Source organism: Lycorma delicatula, chromosome 8 (assembly GCF_047948215.1).
Source record: "Lycorma delicatula isolate Av1 chromosome 8, ASM4794821v1, whole genome shotgun sequence".
In the NCBI taxonomy this organism is placed as follows: Eukaryota; Metazoa; Arthropoda; class Insecta; order Hemiptera; family Fulgoridae; genus Lycorma; species Lycorma delicatula.
The window spans coordinates 7,681,730-7,701,585 of record NC_134462.1 but is presented as its reverse complement, the minus strand read 5'-3'; the positions used below and the strand labels follow the sequence as shown (position 1 = coordinate 7,701,585).

Genomic DNA, 19,856 nt, shown 5'->3' with positions numbered 1-19,856 from the left:
AAGAACAATGTGAAGCATGATCTAGATCCTTTTGGAATAAAAAATTTGTAATATTTTTTACCCTGAACTATCAAATTTATTATCTTAAACTCCTTATGAAAATACTCATAATGTCCAAATTATATCAGGTTATACCTCATTATTCTCAACAAATCCAATATTAAGCAATGATGCCTACAAAAAAATTGAAAAATTCTGCAAATTGTTTATATAAACAGTGTAAAACTTTTATTTAAAACTCTTGCACTAATGTTCTGTAGAAAAATTTACAACAGGATTATCAAAAAACCTTCCTGTAGAAAAAAAAATAATCGTCAAAATTGGTTATTTGGTGTGAAGAAAAACTTTAAACATAAAAATCATACAGGTCAAATTGAGAATCTACTTTTTGAAACCTGTTAAGAGTATCTGGCATAAATAATTAATAAGCGAGTAGTATCCACTAACATGTAAATCATATTTATGTAAAATAGACCTACAGAACAAAGTTAAAAATGTACATAGTGACAGAAAATACATAAATGTTAATTTACATCTACCTTTAATTATGTACAACTACCAGCATTTTTAGAAAAAAGATAACTATGCTAAAATTACAAAGTGTGCAATTTCATACAACAAACTAGCAAAACTTAGAAATCAATGTATAAATTTAGCTTCAGTTATTGAATTCAATATTAATCTGGCAGACTATGCAAATTCCTGATACAGAGGGCATATAAAATAATAATTGTGTTCACAATAGAATCAATGTTGGAAAATCATATCACAAATCTTTACTCCCACGCAAACAAGAAATTACAATAAAATTTCACACATAGCATCTGTGTTATTAAAAATAATTACTAACAAAACTTTCAACTTAAGTTGAAAACAAAATTTTCATACAGTTATGAGATTAAAACAGAAGTTTAAATATACATTTTAAAAGTTACCACAACAAATTATTTTCAGCAGTTATACCAACATAATTAGCCAGCGTTGGTATTGTGATATTTAGTTTTTATCCATTTAACCCACCGGGTTGGTCTAGTGGTGAACGCGTCTTCCAAAATCATCTGATTTGGAAGTCGAGAGTTCCAGCGTTTAAGTCCTAGTAGTTTTACGCGGACTTGAATACTAGATCGTGGATATCGGTGTTCTTTGGTGGTTGGGTTTCAATTAACCATACATCTCAGAAATGGTCGAACTGAGAATGTACAAGACTACACTTCATTCACACTCATACATATCATCCTCATTCATCCTCTGAAGTAATACCTGAACGGTAATTCCCGGTGGCTAAACAGAAAAAAAAGAAGTCACATGGTCATGCGCCTCGGGGTCGGGTATGTAAGATGACTTCATCAGCATCTGGAACTGCTTCTTCGTAGGAACATCATGGTGTCTCTAAGGAACAGCCTAATCCGAGAGAGGGTATGAGGCTTCGGTCTCCCGCTTACCTTGTTCGGGTGGGGACTCCCTTGCCGTACCGTTGGAGGGAAAAGTAAGACCTAGTCCCGGTGGGGATCCTTTCGTGGGTTCCCCGTTAGAGGCAAGGCACAAAGACCGAGTCCCGGTGAGGGGATCGTTTGGGGTCCCCCCAAAGAGGCATGGCACCTAAAAGACCGAGTTCCGGCTATCTGGCGGGAACTTTGTTCCCGACAAAGTAGTTAGAGGCTATGGCACCCCTTGTATTATCTGAACGGTAGTTACCGGAGGCTAAACAGGAAAAAGAAAAGTAAGGAGTTTTTATCCATTTGTTCTTAGACTATATAAGACTACACTTTATTTACAATCATACATATCATTCTCATTCATCCTCTCAAGTAATACCTTACGCTAGTTCTGGAGCCTACACATAAAAAAGAGAAAGTTATCTGTTGGAATTTTTCAACAGGTTTTCTTTATAAGAATATATTTTAACATCGATAAGGAAGTGAAAATAGGCGAATGCTTTTTCAAATAAAATTTATACCGTAATCGTAAAAATACAATAATATAAAACAAAGAATAAAAAGTTTTTATTTTGAATAGTTTTTTATAAAATAAATAATGTTATCCCAAGAATTTCGAAAAAAGTTTTTTTAAATTTACTTGTTAACTAAGGTAAGTAACAAAAACGATTTTATAAATGTTTTACCGACTTTGTTATAATATCCTAACTATATATTTCAGCGTGAAGATTATTTTTGAAGAATATAATTAACAGTGTTACTCCAATAAGAATTAAGTTAATATTTTGTTTTAAGAAAGAATGCATTTCCTGAAAATAAATCCACAATTGTTTATGTTTGACTATACATCAAATATTTATTCTGTACCTCTTTGGTGACAAGAATTAACGATCTCGTAAAAGAGTTTGAAGTAAGCTGATAACTCTGTAAATTTAGGAAATCCCGTTAGTAATAAAAAAGTATGAGGTGAGTACGCTAATTAATTATTCTTTGGATTAGTGTGAGTTTGTTTACGTTCCTAGATAATTTTAATGGCTACAAGGCTTGAATGATTTTTATTCAGCAAAAATTAGTAAAACAAGTTTCTAATATTGGTTTATAATGTGTCAGTTAGGTTAGGTACCTGCTAAAATAGGTTATTAAAGTTAGGAAAATACATTTTGCGAAGAAATGAGAAATGCTTTTAATCTATAGTAAGACAAAATTGAAAGTAAACCATAACTGAACCAATCTTATATTTAAAACATAGGTTCTTGTGCAGTTTGTTCAGACGCCAACATGTACGTCTGATTGTCTAAAATAAACAAACTTGTACGATACTGAATTACCTTTGCTCATGCCCTCGTGATAGTAATTTTTTGTCTATTGTATAGTCATTTCTTTTTCTTTTTGTCCATGAATATGTACAATGGCTGAAAATGTTATTTTTTTGCGCATTAAAGTTAAGTTTTGTTTGATTGTATTTTTCACATAAAATTTGGTTAATCAGGTATTTCTGTTTCAATTTAAGGCGCATTAAACGGCGTTTTTTAGTCAGAAGTCAAAAAAATGGTGGGGTGGAACAAACTAAATAAATACCAAAATGTATTCAGATGAATTTAGGCCTATATTTAAATCAATACGTTATGTATCAATTGCCATGGAGTATTTTCAGCCATGAAATTTGGGTTCCAGTTTATAATACCTTTGTATCCCATCTTGCTCAAATTGTCATTTTCTGTAAAATTACATGATTTTTTAAAAATAAATTAATCATAAACTAGTGTAAGTATGTTAATAGTTATCTGCATACCAAAACGTTAGGAAATTTTATTTCCTATATTTTTTAATATATTACGATATCATTTTCTCTTTTATTTATATCCTTTTGCTTTAAAATATAAATTATATGAGGAAAGTCAGTCAGTTTTGAGCACCATATCTTTATTTAAAGATTCACTAACAAATTATTGTCTTCAAAATTAATATTTAACCAAGTAAAGGTATACATCTAATGCCAAATTTTTTTTACCATTTTATGGTGGTGGTGGTGATCAAAATACAGTGAATATTAGAAGTGATATACTCAAAATATTTAATGCTTTTGTTTTCATTGAGATTGCTTACAAAAATCACAACTTCATTAAATGGAATTGATTGTATAAAATTATTAATCAAATTCCAAATTGGAAAAAGAGTACATTTCCCTGTCATGATGTATTGAAACTGAATCACTCTCCTGTTTGTATTTAGTTATTGGCAGAGTTATAATATTATAATAATTAAAATAATATAATTAATTGTTTTAAATTGATTCTATATATTTATATGATTTTATTTCAGTCAATCTTCTAAAACTGGGCTTGAGCACCGTCAAGAAATTCTGAACATATTACGAAAATGTAATCCAAATATAAAACCTGCAGATGTACATTTTCAGGTAGACTAATATGATTGTTTCTATAAAATTTAATAAAATCAACCTTATAAACAAATAGTTTTAACATAATATACAGTAGTCCAGTATGTTGTTATTTTGAGTCAAAATAACAATGTTAGTTCTAACGTAAATGTTTATGATTCATTGGTCGCCTGGACTTTCAGAATACATTTATGACTTGTTGAAACATAGCTGTGAAAGGTTCTTGTTTCTGCGATTGTTATGATAACCTGATAACGAGAACTGAGATATTCTTCAGTCTTTTGAACATCTTTATTAGAGCAGAAAATAAATGTTTTATTTTAATATTGTCTTTGCAATAATTGTATATTTCAGGTGTAACAATCTGGTTGTTGACTGTCCTTTGAAGGCTTGCTTTAGTCACAGTCCTTTTTATAGTTCCATCAATACCATCATATAGTCCTTTTCCATTGTATGAGGCAAAAAAATGCCATTAAGCTGCAATTTCAAAATCTTTATGATTGTAATACAAATTTATGAAATTTTTGTTTGTTTTTATTCAGAAATTTAAACAATTTTTAACTTGTGGTAACAGTGTTTTACTTTATTTATAACTGCTTTTGGAAGCAGAAGAACAAATGTAGTATTGTGCTTCAAGTACTCTAGTCACACAGTAGCTTTGGCTTTGTAATTTTCCTTCTTTTTTAAAATATGTGAGAAATCGATGTACTGTGGCATAACTTTTTGACCAGTGATATGACTGGACTTAATCCTGTATCACAAAAGGAAAATTTTGAAAGAAGTCTCCCATTACGATACCTTCACCCTCCAACAAGTTTTCCTTTTTAATGTTGAGGAAATTAGCTTTTTTCTTTGCAACAAAATGATGCCTTTTTAGATATTTCAATTTTCAGTAAGTTTATCTCATGAAATGAAAGAATTTGAGTAGTTCACAACAGTTAACAGAAATCCACTGTTTGAAGATATTACAGAATCAAAATCATCCAGGCTCTCTTGAGCTGGTCGCTTTATTACTGCTTGGATATTTTTCATATTGTGACTTTTTTTTGTCAGCATGCACATTTCATTTTCTATATCACATACCGACAAATGAAGAGGTATTGCAGCAAATAGATGAAGAAAGAAGCATTTGGAAAAACATATAAAAAGAAGAGACAGACTTATAGGCCACATACTAAGACATCCTGGAATAGTCGCTTTAATATTGGAAGGACAGGTAGAAGGAAAAAATTGTGTAGGCAGGCCACGTTTGGAATATGTAAAACAAATTGTTAGGGATGTAGGATGTAGAGGGTATACTGAAATGAAACAACTAGCACTAGATAGGGAATCTTGGAGAGCTGCATCAAACCAGTCAAATGACTGAAGAAAAAAAAAAAATATCACATACCATGGTTGAAAGGTAAACTTTGTAATCGAATTTCATTTTTAGAGCAGATAACATGAGTTTTAAATTTTGGTGAGTGACACGCATGCACACACACATAGAATACCTGACCCACCAGCCAGAACACAAAATTTAGGTCTTAAATCAGAAAATTTTGAAAAACCAATTTTTAAATTGTTTTTCTGTGAAGACTGTGTATAATTCTTTTAAGTTAAATAAAAAATCCTTTCTTGAATATTAATTTTCTTCCCATCAGCTTGTCTTACAGATTCCTTCTTGCCTGGCGTCAGTCAGCTGTGCGCATCATTCTGGTAAAAATCTTTACACATTTAATAACATTTTCATCAATTACGTGACTGGGTTTGTTTTTTTCCAATTTGTGGCAAAATTCCACTTTTTCTATTGTTTGGATTAACAGGCTAAATACTAACACCAAACTCATTTTGAATTTTTTGAATGCTGCAGCTGCTTGGTAATAAACATAAAATATATTTTCCTGGGTTGATGTAACTGTTTTTTATTTTATCCTTTATTGTAATGATTAATTCTTCATATTCCCTACCTAAATCAGCATAATTTTGTGGTACTAAACTGTTTTTTTCTGAAGAAATTTTTAAATCAAAGGAACGTTTGATTTACTGGTAACTGATTTGGCTCTTTGTAACTTTATTTTTAAAACTGGTTCCTTTGCGCTGCTCCACAATTTTTGAACCTTAACAGAGGAAATTCCAAATGCTGAACAAGCTTTATTCACAAACTCTTAACACATAGAGGCTCAAATATATCTTGACATTCCAGCTCCCCTTCTGTATCATCTTGTGGTTTTTGTATTTTATTTAATATTGAACACAGTGCTTTGCCTGAAATTAATTTTAAATTTGGATTGCTTGTTGAAAGTGTCCAAGATATTTCTCGAAAAGATTCTTAACCGGTTTAGTGTGACAGCTAAATGGGTCAGAGTAGCTTTTCCTATTAATATGAAAATATTTGGTTTTATGAAAAGTACAGCTATTTTTTGTTTCACCACATCCACTTCCTAAATATATCAATGTTATTTGCTGTTCAGTAAATTCTACAATATCGTGCAATACTGAAGATCCATTGTAAGTCAGTTTGTGACATACTGTTTCAGTGTGAATGCCAATTGAACACTCCATAATCCATTTTTATAAAATGCAAAGGTTCTTACAATAACAACACAGTTAGTATAAATTACAAATCTACCAGTGGCACTTCACTTGTCATATCCCAGTTACTCTACAGCTAAAATAAAAATTTCTCTAATTAATAAAATTAAAAATTAAATCTATCGCATAAAAGAAAAGTTCACTGCTAATAAAATTACTTTATAAACAAGTGTACATTACCTAACCACAGTATTAACACTAGCAACAGTATAACATCATATTGAAATCAAAACAGTAACTGAGCCTTCTACAATGTTTACATTCAGGATTATTCAAACATTCATGTTCATGCATGTCTATTTACTTTCGTCTTTAAACATGAGTTTGTGTATATGAGTCATACTTGAAGTAACAAACTATCTACAATATAAGCTATCTCATTATAGACATATCAAAATATTTTGAATAGTAGGCCTACATTATTATCTGAAAAAAATATGTGCTGTGAATTTTTTGGATACATTGTTCACGGTCAGAAGGAACGGTGGTTTTAGTAGTTTTGATGGCTTCATTACTCGTCAATCCCTTTGGTAACAAAATAAATTTTATATGGTTTTAAAGTACATAAAACATACTTGCTGCTGTAAAAATTTCAGATTCTTGCCACGTGTCCCACATGTAGTTTTTGGCCCCCAAAAATGAGACATTTTCAAAATCGTATGATCTGACTTTTTTAAGTGGGAATACCCCCACTTTTTTTGTTAGGGATGACCTACACAGTCTGTCTCTTGCAGTCTTGCAAATAAGCTACAACTAAAGAATCTGAGTGATTCTTGAACATAAAAAACCAGTTTTTCAGTTTATAAGAGTATATCATTACTATACAGTATTTATCATGAAGTTCTCCCAGGACTTTCATAACTTATTCTACTTATGAAAATAATGGAAAAAGTACATATTATGAAAATATATCCTAAAATGCTTCATTTGCACATTACAGCTAGTGAATGATTTCACTCTGATTTCAGCTACCCTGGTGAAATGAAGTCAAAAGACGTTAATTAAGGAATGGAATTAATGATTTCTTATGGTTTTTGACCTGGAAAATTGAATAAAATAGGTAGGTCCCTGAATTGTATCCGCAGTAGTTTGAGAAATTTGGGGTGAAAACCAACAAGTTATTGTAAAAAACTCATTTTTTATGTTTGACATATAATAATCTTGTTAAATGGATAATTGTAGAGAATTTAATTCTGAACAAAATAATGTAAGATAATTTGAATAAAACAAAGAAAATTTAGAAAAATTTGAATTTTATTTAGAAACATTACACTAGACTAATGTGTATTATGCATACCAGTTTATAATAAATATTCAAAAGTGAACCTAATATTTTCAACACATTTCTTATGTTTCTGTACTGCTTTTGTTGCTCTTTTTATTTCTTCAGGGCTGTCCTTAAGTTGCTTAGCTGCATCTTAATGTGAACAATTAATTCCTCATGAAAATGTATTTTTGTTTTGTACGAGGGTTATTTTTTTTAAGGTCCGATCAGTTGCGAAATAAAAACCTGCAAAAAAATTGAATGAACCTTTGCGCATATGTGTTGCGCAGCATCTCTAGTATGGCCTTCAGTCACGCCGCGTCATCGTTTAGTTCTGAACACGCAGCTAGCACGTAAACATGAACTTCAATGAGTGACAGCAAAGTGCGACAATGGTGCAGTAACTTTAAAGCAGGACGTACAGATGTTCATGGTGCAGGCTGTCAGGGAAGGAAGCAAGTGTCAACCGATAATCTCGTTGAGCGAGTGGATGAGGCAATTCGAGAAAATCATCGGTTCACAATTTCTGTATTAAGTGAATCGTTTCCTGAAATTTCAAGGTAAGCTCTCTACACCATTGTGAGAGAGATTTCAGTACCGCAAACTGTGTGAGAGATGGGTTCCCAAGATGCTGTCCAACCATCACAAAACAATGAGAATAGACGCCTCCCTAACGTTTCTCCAGCGTTACCACAATGAAGGAGAAGACTTTTGAACAAAATTGTCACAGGGGATGAGATGTGGGTCCATTTTGAAACTGAAGAAACAAAAGAACATTCCAAATAGTGGATGCATTCTCATTCTTCCAGTAAACCAAAGAAGTTCAAGCAAACCTTCTCCAACAGAAAGTGTATGACTACTGTGTTCTGGGACCGGAATGGAGTTCTCTTGGTGGAATTGATGGAACGTGGCACGACCATCACTGCAGCCTCATACTGCTGACTCTTCAACGTCTACGAAGGACAATTCAGAATAAGCGGAGAGGAATGTTGTCATCAGGCATTGTTTTTCTCCATGAGAATGCTCGGCTCTACGTTGCAGCTGTAACAAAGAAGCTCCTGCAGTGTTTGATCACCCACCATACAGCCCGGACTTGGCTCCATCTGACATGATTTGCTCACATGAAACGCTGGCTAGGAGGACAACATTTTGGCACAGACATCGAGCTGCAGACCAGCGTAGAAACATGGCTGAAAACACAGGCAGCTCCGTTCTATGATGAGGGTATTGTAAAGTTGGTACCATGCTACAACAAATGTCTAAATCAGAGTGGCAACTATGTAGAGAAATAGCGTACCTGTTACAAATAACAATTTTTTTTATTTTCACTGTGGTTTTAAATTCATGACCTATCGGACCTTGAAAAAAAACCCTTGCATATAATATTTTTCATCTACACTCTGATGCATAATTCTAAGAGTTATATCAGACGATCTTTGTGGCCAGGAATGTGGATCTCCACGACCAATCCATTTCTCAGGAAATTATGATTTAAGTGAGTGGAAACGTCACAAGAGAAGTAGGTAGGTATGCTGTATGCTCTGTCATTTCCTCCCACTACACTCAGAACTGCAAAACACTTTACACTATTCACAATTATACAACAACATTCTGCACTAGTTCTTGTTTCACTTACACTCAGTGTTGCGACACCTTATGAAATAAAACCGTAACCCAAGATGGAAACTATCGTACAGATGGGTGGATGGCTATATGTAGTGATTCTCAAATTATGTCCTCTAGGCAGCTGAAACAGTTGTATTTAGCTCTAGCTCAAGTACCCTTGTTCTCTGCTGGAGTGGTCTGTTATATCACCAGTATTCATAGGAACTGTATGTCTGTTAAAAATTCTTCATTGTTTGTTGGTCCACCTGAAAAACCAACAATCCGGCGAGTCTGAAGAGACTTTGGCCGAAGCTTTATCTAGTGAAATGGATATAAGAAATAAACCAGAGAGCGGTAAAGTAATTGAACAAATGTTAGACATGCTGAGGCTGTAACAGCCATTGGGGGAAAACTGATGATTATATATGCATGTTGCGCTTCTACCAAGCTCTAGTCCATTCCTGATTAGACTATGGCTGCGTGGCTTATTTGTCAGTGTAGACCACCGCACTAAAGATACTCCATGCAGTCCATTATTCATTCATTCATCTTACCATGGATGCTTTTTGCTCAAGCTGGGTGGACAGTGGTGAGCAATCTCTTTGTAGACAGAAGCAAATAATATGCTCCTATTTGGCTTCCATTAACGCACAACCTACTCATCCAATCTTTGATGTGGTATTCTCAAACCAGAATGTTAATCAATACCAGGAATATCAGAGGTGTACTGCTCCACTAGGCATCAGAGCTTAATGCCTTTTCTCAGCTCAAATATACAATTACCTTCAGTCCTTAACTGTTGCTCCATGTTATTACCCCCTTTGGCAGCCTTCTCTCATTAATTACTGCTTTGATCTGTGTCAGTATAATAAAACAAATCTGGTTATTTTACAAAATGAATTTTATAATATTATAAATAGCATGAATCCTGATGTTACAGTTTATACAGACTGCTCTACAAACGTTAATTCTTTTGGTTGTGGCATTGTTGTTGATAACAGAACATACAAGTTTGGCCTTTCCCACATCACTAGTATTTTTGTTGCAAAATTGTATTTAATTAATAAGGCCTTGCATATAATTAGCCCAAAATATAGACATGTTCTTGTTTGCCCAGATTCCATGAGCGCCCTACAGGCGATTAATGATATGTACTGTAGACATCCTGTTGTCTGTGAGATTCATTGTGTTATTTTGCAAATAACTTGACATAATACAACAGTAAGCTTCTGTTGGATCCCCAACCACATAGAAATTTCAGGCAGTGAGCGCGCAGATAGTGTGGCAAAGGAGGCTTGTTTCCAGCCTCCTTTCACCGATCGCATCGCTTCTAACGATATTGTCTGTTTCCTGAAGAAGGTGGTTCATGATGAGAGGTAAAGGGACTGGAATGCTACCATGAACAGTAAACTTCATCCTATTAAGAACACTGTTTCACCGTGGAGTTCCTCATGTAGAAATAACCATCAAGAGAACAGTTATCTGCCATTTGCAAATAGGACACACTAGGGCTCGCTCATGAATATCTGATGACTCTTAACAGATGCACCAGTTTGTGCTTGCTGTGACTGCTGCAGACAGTGCACTACATTCTTGTGGATTGTAGCTGATGCAGCATTGCATCGCAAATTTAAATTGGGGGACTAATATTCAAAATATTGTAGGGGATAATCGATTGTTTTTATCTTATGTTTTACGGTTTCTTAGGGCCATCTGTTTGTACTCAATAATTTAAATTACTGTAGTGTGTATCAGCTACTCCATGCCAATTGCTATATAGCAGTTTGAAATTTTAGTATTCTAATTGAGATGTAAAATGATATATGTTAGTTTATTACAACAAATACGTCGTGTCTGGGTGATTAAAAAACATTGTCATGAATTTTTTGTTACAGAGTTTGGAAAGTGTATGGAATTACTTAGCAGAGGAAGAAAAAAATATTGATGCTAAGTTGGATTTATATAAATCAAAAAACATTGACCTGCAAGATCACATGGAGCAACTTCATCAGTACAATAATATTAAAGATATCACTCAACAAGTGCTTGGTAATTTAGCTAATCTTATGGGAATTTCAGTTAATGAAGTCCATTGTAAATTTAATCTTGAAGATAGTGCATAGCATATTAATTTAAGTTGAATTGTATATAAGTATTCTCTATTAATTTGGTTTTTTATTTTTTTTTTATAACGTTTAGTGTGATTTTAAGAAAAGTCATTAAAACATTTAATTATGAACATTTAGAATATTTAAACATTTTTTAATTATATCTTTAAAACATACTGCAGCTTTTAAGAAATTAATTATCATAACGCATGTGTATTTAAGAGATTAGAAAGTTGTTTGTGCATTCACATGTTTTTATTACTTGTCATATGATTTTGTTGGCTGCAATTGAATGAATTTTATTTGAAAAATTGTTTAATTATCAATAAATGTTTCTTTAAATAATAATGTTAAGTTTCTTTGTGCTATTTGTTACTGTATATTTATTGATGTGGGCATATTTGTATGGGGTAGATACTTTTTTTAACCTCTGGGACCAGCGTTAGTTATTGCTTCAGAGGATGAAATGAATGACAAGTTGCATGTGAAAATGCTATGCCTGACTGGGACTTGAAACTGGGGTAGATACACTTCTTTTTTTCCTGTTTAGCCTCTGGGAATCACTGTCAGTTATTACTTTAGAGGATGATATGTGTAAGTGAAGTGTAGTCTTGTACAGTCATGAGTCTATCATTTCTGAGATGTGTGGTTAATTGAAACCCAACCACCAAAGAACATCGATATTCCCAATCTACTATTCAAATCCATATAAAAGTAGCCTTTACTAGGATTTGAATGTTGGAACCCTTGACTTCGAAATCAGCTGATTTGTGAAGACGTGTTCACCGCTAGACCAAACCTGGTGGGTAGAGGGATAGATACGCTTGCCATGTTAAAACTTCACTGTTGTAGTCTAGGGTGTTTCTGTTTACATCACTCATGGTGGACTCAAGTTAGGAATGCTTTGTTATTACAATACAGTACTCCATTCATGTTACTATGAAGTTTTTTTTTAATTTGTTTTTGTTTGTCTAGAATTTCTTTTAATAACAGTGAAAAAGTCAATAATTTTTTTTCTGTAGTCTTAATTTTTTCTCCCAGTTTTTAATTGTTGCGTTTGTTTTATGTAATAAATTTTAATAAATAAATACAGCTTATGTATTTTTTTATGAACTGATACTTCATAATTATGCTCAAATTTAAGTTGATCTGTTTTATTATTGCCGTCTATCCTATCTGTTTGGTTATTGCCGCTGTCAGTAGGCGTGAGTGGGTGTTTTGGCAACTATTTTTAATTTACTAGTCCAGTAGTGTTTGTGGTGTGGACAGAGGTCGGCTTAGCACTTTTCCCTTTTTTGATCATTTGGAAATTGACATAATTCATACTTATTATTAATTAGTTCTCTGTTTTCATTACTATGTTGTCTGTTTAATAGCATATTGTTGTTTTAAATATAATGGTGATTCACGCATCCAGCGATTCATTTACCACCTTTGCAGTCCAATTTTCGATTTGCCTTTGCGCTATGACCATTCATTGTCAAGCTGAAAAATTAAAAATTTTGATGGTAATAATGATATGAATGTATTTTATCTTATAGTGTAAGTAAAAGAGTTGTGTATGTATATTATATAGATAGTAGTACTGAAAATTAATATATAATTGTCTAAAAATGGGTGTATCCTGCATTACTGTTGATTTATTTTAAAGGTAACGATCTTCCGTTCTTTTGAGTGTTTATTATTTTTGTTGAAGGAAATTTTGTTTTCCTTTTTTGCATTGTTATAATATTTGAACTTTCTTATTTATTTTTATTGCAATCATCTTAACCAGCATTTCTCAACTTGGGGTTTGCTGTGACAAAAGGGGGGTTGTGAAATTAGCCTACAACTTTACATGTAAACAATAATGAAATCATTTTATGAGAAAAAAATCATTTATTATAAACATTTTACTTACATTTTATTTTTAATAAATAAATTAATAAGGTGGTTGTATTTTTTTTCATTTAGAAGTTTTTCCATTCATGGATCTATGTTCAAAACACACAAAAGCAAATTGTTTTCAAGTGATAAAAAAATGATTCCTGTGTTTAGTTTTTAGCACAACCATAGACAAAAAACCCTTTTCACAGAGGTAAAACATGGCAAAAGGGATTAATATTTTCAGTGTTTCTGTAACGAAATTTCCTTGTTCCCTACAACAAGCAAGTCAAAACGTATCTAAATCCGTCAGATTGAATTACAGTTGTTGGATTTATAGGGAGACATTTTGATGAGCTGAACCTCAACTAGTAACTTAGTAGCTGCACTAATGTTTTCACTAATTTGATTCAGTACCCATCTCTTTGGGAAATCATTTTTATCTTCTATTTTTTATACTTTTTGGGGGTTGTGAAGCTAAAAAGGTTGAGAATCACTGTTCTTAATGTCAGAACAATCTTCATATAAATTAATAACTTTCAAATTTATGTTATTGCATAAAATTGCCTTTTTTAATTTATATTACTTTTATGAAATAAAAATGTTATTTTTCTTAATTGAAAATTATTCAAACAAAAAAAAATCTTATTAAACAAAAATGTTTTTGTTGTTATTCAATAACTAAAACAAAATTTAATGAATAATTTTAAAATTATTTTATTACAGAATAGAAGTTTCAAATATCTCTTTCAAACATAAATATGTACAGTTCAATTTTTTATATTTAATTGTTTGCTTTGTATCACTGAAGAGAAATGAAAGTATTATCTATACATTAATAAATATATTTAAAAAGGAAAAGTAACTTCACACAGATGAGAACACGCTTGGAATTATTTTAAATTATATTTGTACATAGTTTTATATACTATGTTTTATGTAACCATACCAAATTTTGCTCTATATAAATTTTAAACCACATCCTGATGCTAAAATGCTTGCACTGCTATTGAAAGAATTCATTCCTTTTTGGATTTCCATATTAACTGGATGATCCCGGAGGAATGGTATATATCATTCCTCCCGGAATGAATAGTAGGTGGTTTTCTGCGCGCCCTTGCAGTGTGTAGGTCTGCAGAGGGAGTTTAATAGAAGTATTTGATCCTGGGTGGCTTCTAGCCTAGGCATTGGATTGACATCATGCTATGGTTATATTGGTGTTTTGGTTATATTAATCACGTTTGTGATTCGATTTGAGGCTCCCTCTGGTGGACATGCTGCTGGGGTATGGTAGCCCGTGCGACTGGGGGCGTGGCTTCGTCCTGCTGGTGGCGGTCCCTGATTGTGACTTGGTAATACTGTGTGAGACTCCATAATGGGACTCCAGTTGTGAGTGCAGGGTTTGTCCCCAGCTCCTGTGTGGACCGGAATGAGGTTAGGTGACCTAATTTGGTCAACTTATTGGGTGTAGATCTGAATTTCTATGTTGCTTAAAACACAATTTTGAATGGTATGAGTGTAGCACTGATTTGACTTACAACTCGTTCATTTTCTGAGGCATTCGCTGTCACAAACTGTGTTGTCAGAATTAGACTAGGCGTGGGGTCTGCGGCCTCGGTTAATTAGTTTGAGGGAATCATGTTAGATTGGAAGTGAAGATGTCCGTTTGAGGCCTATGTGAAGGCAAAAATTTGATTTGTATTTTACTGATACAAATGTCTGCAGAGGCATTTACATTGGTGGCATCCTACCCGAGGCCTAGCTGATGACTGTGAGATGTAGTTAGAGGTTCTGAGGGTCTAAAGACAACCTCCAGTAAAGCCCCTCAGGGCTCAGAATGGATGGGTTGGTGTTTCTACCAGTAACGTCACAAGGTGGGTGTCTTCCTCTACATAGTTTGGATGACCATGTATATCTTTTTCACTAAAGTTAGTTCTTTCTTTTAGCTGGCATTACATTCCATTCCATTATGAACTTTATCCTCCACCTCCACAACAGCCTTCTAGGTTCTGATCAGAAAAAAATTTCTCCAACCTCTGTATCTTATGAGCACTTATCCTCATCATACCGCCTCTTTTTCGTCATCTCTGCAATTTCATTCATTTTTTTTAATTTCCAGTCCTAAAACATTTTTTTCTTGTAGTTCCAATATCCTTTTTATTATTTCTTTTAGATATTTCAAGTGTGTGTGAAAATCCTGCTTTTTTGTTTTCTTGATTCCTAATAGTAGTTTTTTTATGGTGTAACACTGTTGACATTAAATCAATTCCAAAACATAAAAAACCAGTGTTTTTTCTATTCCTTCTTTTTTTTATGTATAATTTTTTTGTTAACTTTTTGTAATTGGTTTGTATCATAGAAAATGTGCGTAACAGCAATATGTGAAGTACAAAAGTTGCTTACCCTTTTTTAGTTTTATAAATATTACCTTAATGTCACAGTATGTTTTCTGTAATTTACCTATCACAACTGTTTACTTCAAATACAATAAAATATAGAAAAAAAAATTGTGTATGTTGCATGCCATCATGGCAAATGAAGTATAGGAATGGTCTGAAATGTAACAGGGAAGTATTGACAGAAAAGAATCAGCCATTGCTAGGTAGTTCAGTAAACTTTTATTGTAAGATAGGAAACTTGGGTGTTTTTTTTTTTTTAGCTAACTACTTTTTATACAAATGGAAAATCCTTTATATATTTAATCAAAATCGCTTAAGGTATTAGAATAATTCCTTTTTCTAGGTGTCAAAATAGCTGTAAATGGAGCTGGAAATAATATTGCTCCATCAATCGGCTGAAAGTTTGTCATAGCTTCAGATGGTGTAGAAATAGAGAAATTAAGTAAAAGTGATGTTACATATTTAAATACACTTGCTTTCGCGAGTGTTTCTCCTAGACACCTACGACGCCCTGCAAAAACATAAATAAAAAGTATATTATATCTTTGTTGATATAATTTCTTCTATTTTTTTTAAATTAAATATCTACTAAATAAATTTGCATTATTATTTATAATTAATTGTTTGTGCTACAGTAACTTCAAATTCAAGGTGAAAAAAATATAATTAAAAACTCAAGGGAACGAAGAAAATTTTTATATTAATTATGAATGATAGCATCTTCATTATCAGCTTTTAAGGAGAAACCTATATAAAAGCATAAAATTACTATAATCTTATTTTATCATTGACAATAAAATGGATGTGGTTAAATATAATTGATATTACAAGGAAATGACCTTTCTGACATACTCAGTAAAAATATCTGGCTGGGAAAAGTTTTTAAATGAGAAAATTAACATCATTTGGTAAGAAAGTTTCAACTCCGTTGAAGGATTAAAGGATTTTATTTTTTACTACAGTGAATGAAGATCTGTGTCCCTTAAACTTATAATATTTCGTGGTATACTATGCGTGATTGTAGTAATCAATTCAAGGGCTTGTTTGCATTTGACATTTCTGAAGGAATTAGGATGCTCAGTTTTATCGAATAGGAACTTCAAGCCATTGGACAGAAACAGATCCTCTAGACTCCATTGAAAGCTTTCCATTATTAACTAAAAATACGGAATAAAAATTTGGTTGAAGCTATCAGGGCCTGATCTACATTCAAAACCCAAAATTGGGAGAAAGACCAGTGGTAAAGAAAAGTTATGATTGTGAGAAAAGAAAATCTTCCCAAAGAGGAATCTATAGCATGAAACAAACAACCCTACTCAGTAGGTAACTAGGAATCCATCTCTCCCAAATCCATCAGGACATTTCTAACCAGAATGGGAACATCATATTACTGACCAACTTAAATATATAGTTGGATTAAACTGCTTTTCCTCCAGACATTTAAAGGACCATCCAAGATTAAGGTTCAGACTTCATAAAACATCTTCTGGAGTTATGTGACATGAAAATATACAGTTAAATTATTAACCATTCCACCAGACCATAGAATAGTGAAGGCTGATCCTCCTGTATAATTCTACAGTTTCTTTTCAATTCAAAAGTATGATTACTATAATTGTTGCTAGTACTGCCACACCTGCACGAATTAAATTTGGTATTCGTGTGCTCTTTAGTTAGAATCATTGAATGAAATAAACACAAAAATATATTTAAATAAAATTATAAATATTTTAATTAAGTTGTGTGTGTAAACCACCATGCATCAGAAATAACCCAGGACTTAACTGGAAAGCAGCTTTAACTGCGTGAGCAGCTAAAGCCGCATTCCAGAAAAGTCCTACAACTGTGTTGTCAGCTTTTTTTCTTTCTAAAAAAATATTAATACCATAATTATTACTTATTTATTTGGTTATTCTACGGTATTGCTAATTTATTGTAAATTTACTATCACTAATTTATTTAGTGATATTATATTAATAAATTATAATTATTTATCAACCTTAAAATGCATATTAATAGACAGACCATGCTGCTTTCAACACTCTTAATGTTTTATTATAACTGTCAGTATTTTTAGCATTTCCTGGATAAGAATGTAAACTGCATCTCTTACAATCTGAAGCTTCTGCAACTGGAAGCTTTTTGGGAGTACCATCTTGTAAATTGAAGGATATGAATAGTGTTAAATGCCTGTGTAAGAATTATGTTTTACCTTATTATTTTAATGAGTGATCATTAAAATATAATAAGCATAATTTAAAGTGCAGTGATTTACACTCACAAGAAAGAAACAACACCAGAAAGTGCACGTAGATCGGAACATATGAAAAAGTACTAGGAGGACTGCAAGCCCCAAAACAATCCTTTCAAAGAGACTTGGATAAAGGACTGACTAAAATAATCCTATGCAATCATAAAAGATGAAGAAAAAAAGATGCAAGATGCATCTTACAGACACCTTTAGATTTAGCATTAGACTTTAACAATAAGGGTAAATTATAACCCTTACTATCCTTACTAATTTATAAGGGTAATTAATAATTCCCTTACTAATAAGGGTAAGCTATTACGTGGTTATTTGTCAAATTTTTTTATTTTATATTAAACTTTAGTCCTGATTACTATGACTGTTAGTCATTAATAGATGCCATGCATGTAACGAAACTACATCTAAATTATTTAACTGAATGTTCTACAGGAACCAATTTGCCAAATATTGCCCAGTATTGATTTCTGCATCTTACATGTTTTATGTCCTACCTACTAAAGTGCATCTTACCCTACTAGTTTATTATCCTATCCTACTAAAGTGCATTTGTATGTGTGTAAGATTATGAAGAGATGGGAAGTAAAGCAATTTTGTCAGCTTATAATCTGGAAGTAAGTGAGCATAATGAGAAAGTTTTGGCGTTGATGGATGAAGAAGAAAAACTTATTTGAGTATAGATTGTGGAGGCGAGAAGGAAAATGTGAATGTGGAAGCTTTAAATAAGCATAATCCAGCCGGTTTGCCTCTTCATGTTTTGAAGTTAAAGAAGAATTCAATTGTCATGTGTTCGAGAAATTTGAGCATAAAAGATGGTTTATGCAATGGAATGAAACTTATTGTTAGAAGAGTGGAGAATAATGTTTTTTGACTGGAGATAAGCGAGGAGAAACAGTTTGTATTCCAAGAATAACTTTGATTGATGAGAGTACACAAGGGTTTTCATTAAACAGACTTCAGTTTCCTGTGCGATTAGCTTTTTGTATGATGATTAAAAAGTTCAAGGGCATGGCCAGTTGTATGTTGTGTTATCAAGAGTAAAATCATGGAATGGAGTGAAAGTGATATGTCTCCAGAGCATAAACGAGTGAAAAATGTTGTTTTTAGAGAAATTTTGGATGGTCTAGGTTGATAAGTGGAATAGTGATTTTTGAAGAGAAGAGTTTAAAATTGCAAGCAGATATTTTGTTTTGAAGTTATTTTGGTTTTAGAAAGCGCGATGATGGTAACTCACCCTAAAACTTATTTCCTAATGAGGAAGGGTGCTTAACTGAACGATGACGAACACAGTGATCCTCTTCAGGGCTGGTATTACAAAGATAATAAGAGTTGCGACAAGATTTTTTATCTGTGTTTATTAATAAATTTTTTTGAGTTTTTATATTTATAAATAAATTTAAATTATACTATATAATATCATTTGTAACTTATCCTTTATTCTTTTTTTCCTCTGAGCCCCCTCCAAAGAAAATTCAAACTCCAGCACCTATACCTAAACGAAATTTAACTGGGAAGATTTGCTGATATTTTTTCTCTTTTCCTTGATCAATTTTCATCATTAAAAAAAAACAAAACATTTTTATACAAAGGTAATCAATTTTGGACACCTAATAATCCCATTCTGAGACGCTGCCAGGAGAAGCTAGTTCTGTTCTAATGGCCATTGTGTACTTGCATTATTATGAAATTTGTCATGCTGTTTAGAGTATAATTGTTACACCTTTCTTACATTATTCAGCCTTCTTTAATTTATGGCCATAAAAATTTAACTTTATTTGATAACTATATTAGGACATTTAAAATTATTTCCTATAATTTTCTTTGTCAAATCATTTACACCAAGCTGTAAGGAATGCAGTGTAGTCCTGATAAACTGTAGTTCTAATAAACTCTGTAACGATCAATTTCAAATTAAGCGCAATAGTAAACAGGTAAGAAAG

General features: G+C 32.4%; 2 protein-coding genes across 2 annotated transcripts in view; one reads left to right on the top strand and one right to left on the bottom strand.

Moving 5' to 3' along the window:
• Positions 1-2,245: 2,245 nt before the first annotated feature.
• Positions 2,246-13,322, top strand: LOC142329082 (DNA repair protein SWI5 homolog). Its single transcript, XM_075373413.1, has 3 exons — positions 2,246-2,402; positions 3,759-3,855; positions 11,176-13,322. The coding sequence occupies exons 1-3, from the start codon at positions 2,398-2,400 to the stop codon at positions 11,401-11,403; spliced, it is 330 nt and encodes a 109-aa protein (XP_075229528.1). The 5' UTR covers positions 2,246-2,397; the 3' UTR covers positions 11,404-13,322.
• Positions 13,323-15,864: 2,542 nt separating this feature from the next.
• LOC142329115 (methyl farnesoate epoxidase-like) overlaps positions 15,865-19,856 on the bottom strand; it is a 37,399-nt gene continuing 33,407 nt past the window's right edge. Inside the window, exon 9 of the mRNA XM_075373450.1 lies at positions 15,865-16,161. Within this exon, the coding sequence (XP_075229565.1) occupies positions 15,950-16,161 (212 nt within the window). The 3' untranslated portion in view covers positions 15,865-15,949. The remainder of the gene's footprint in view (positions 16,162-19,856) is intronic.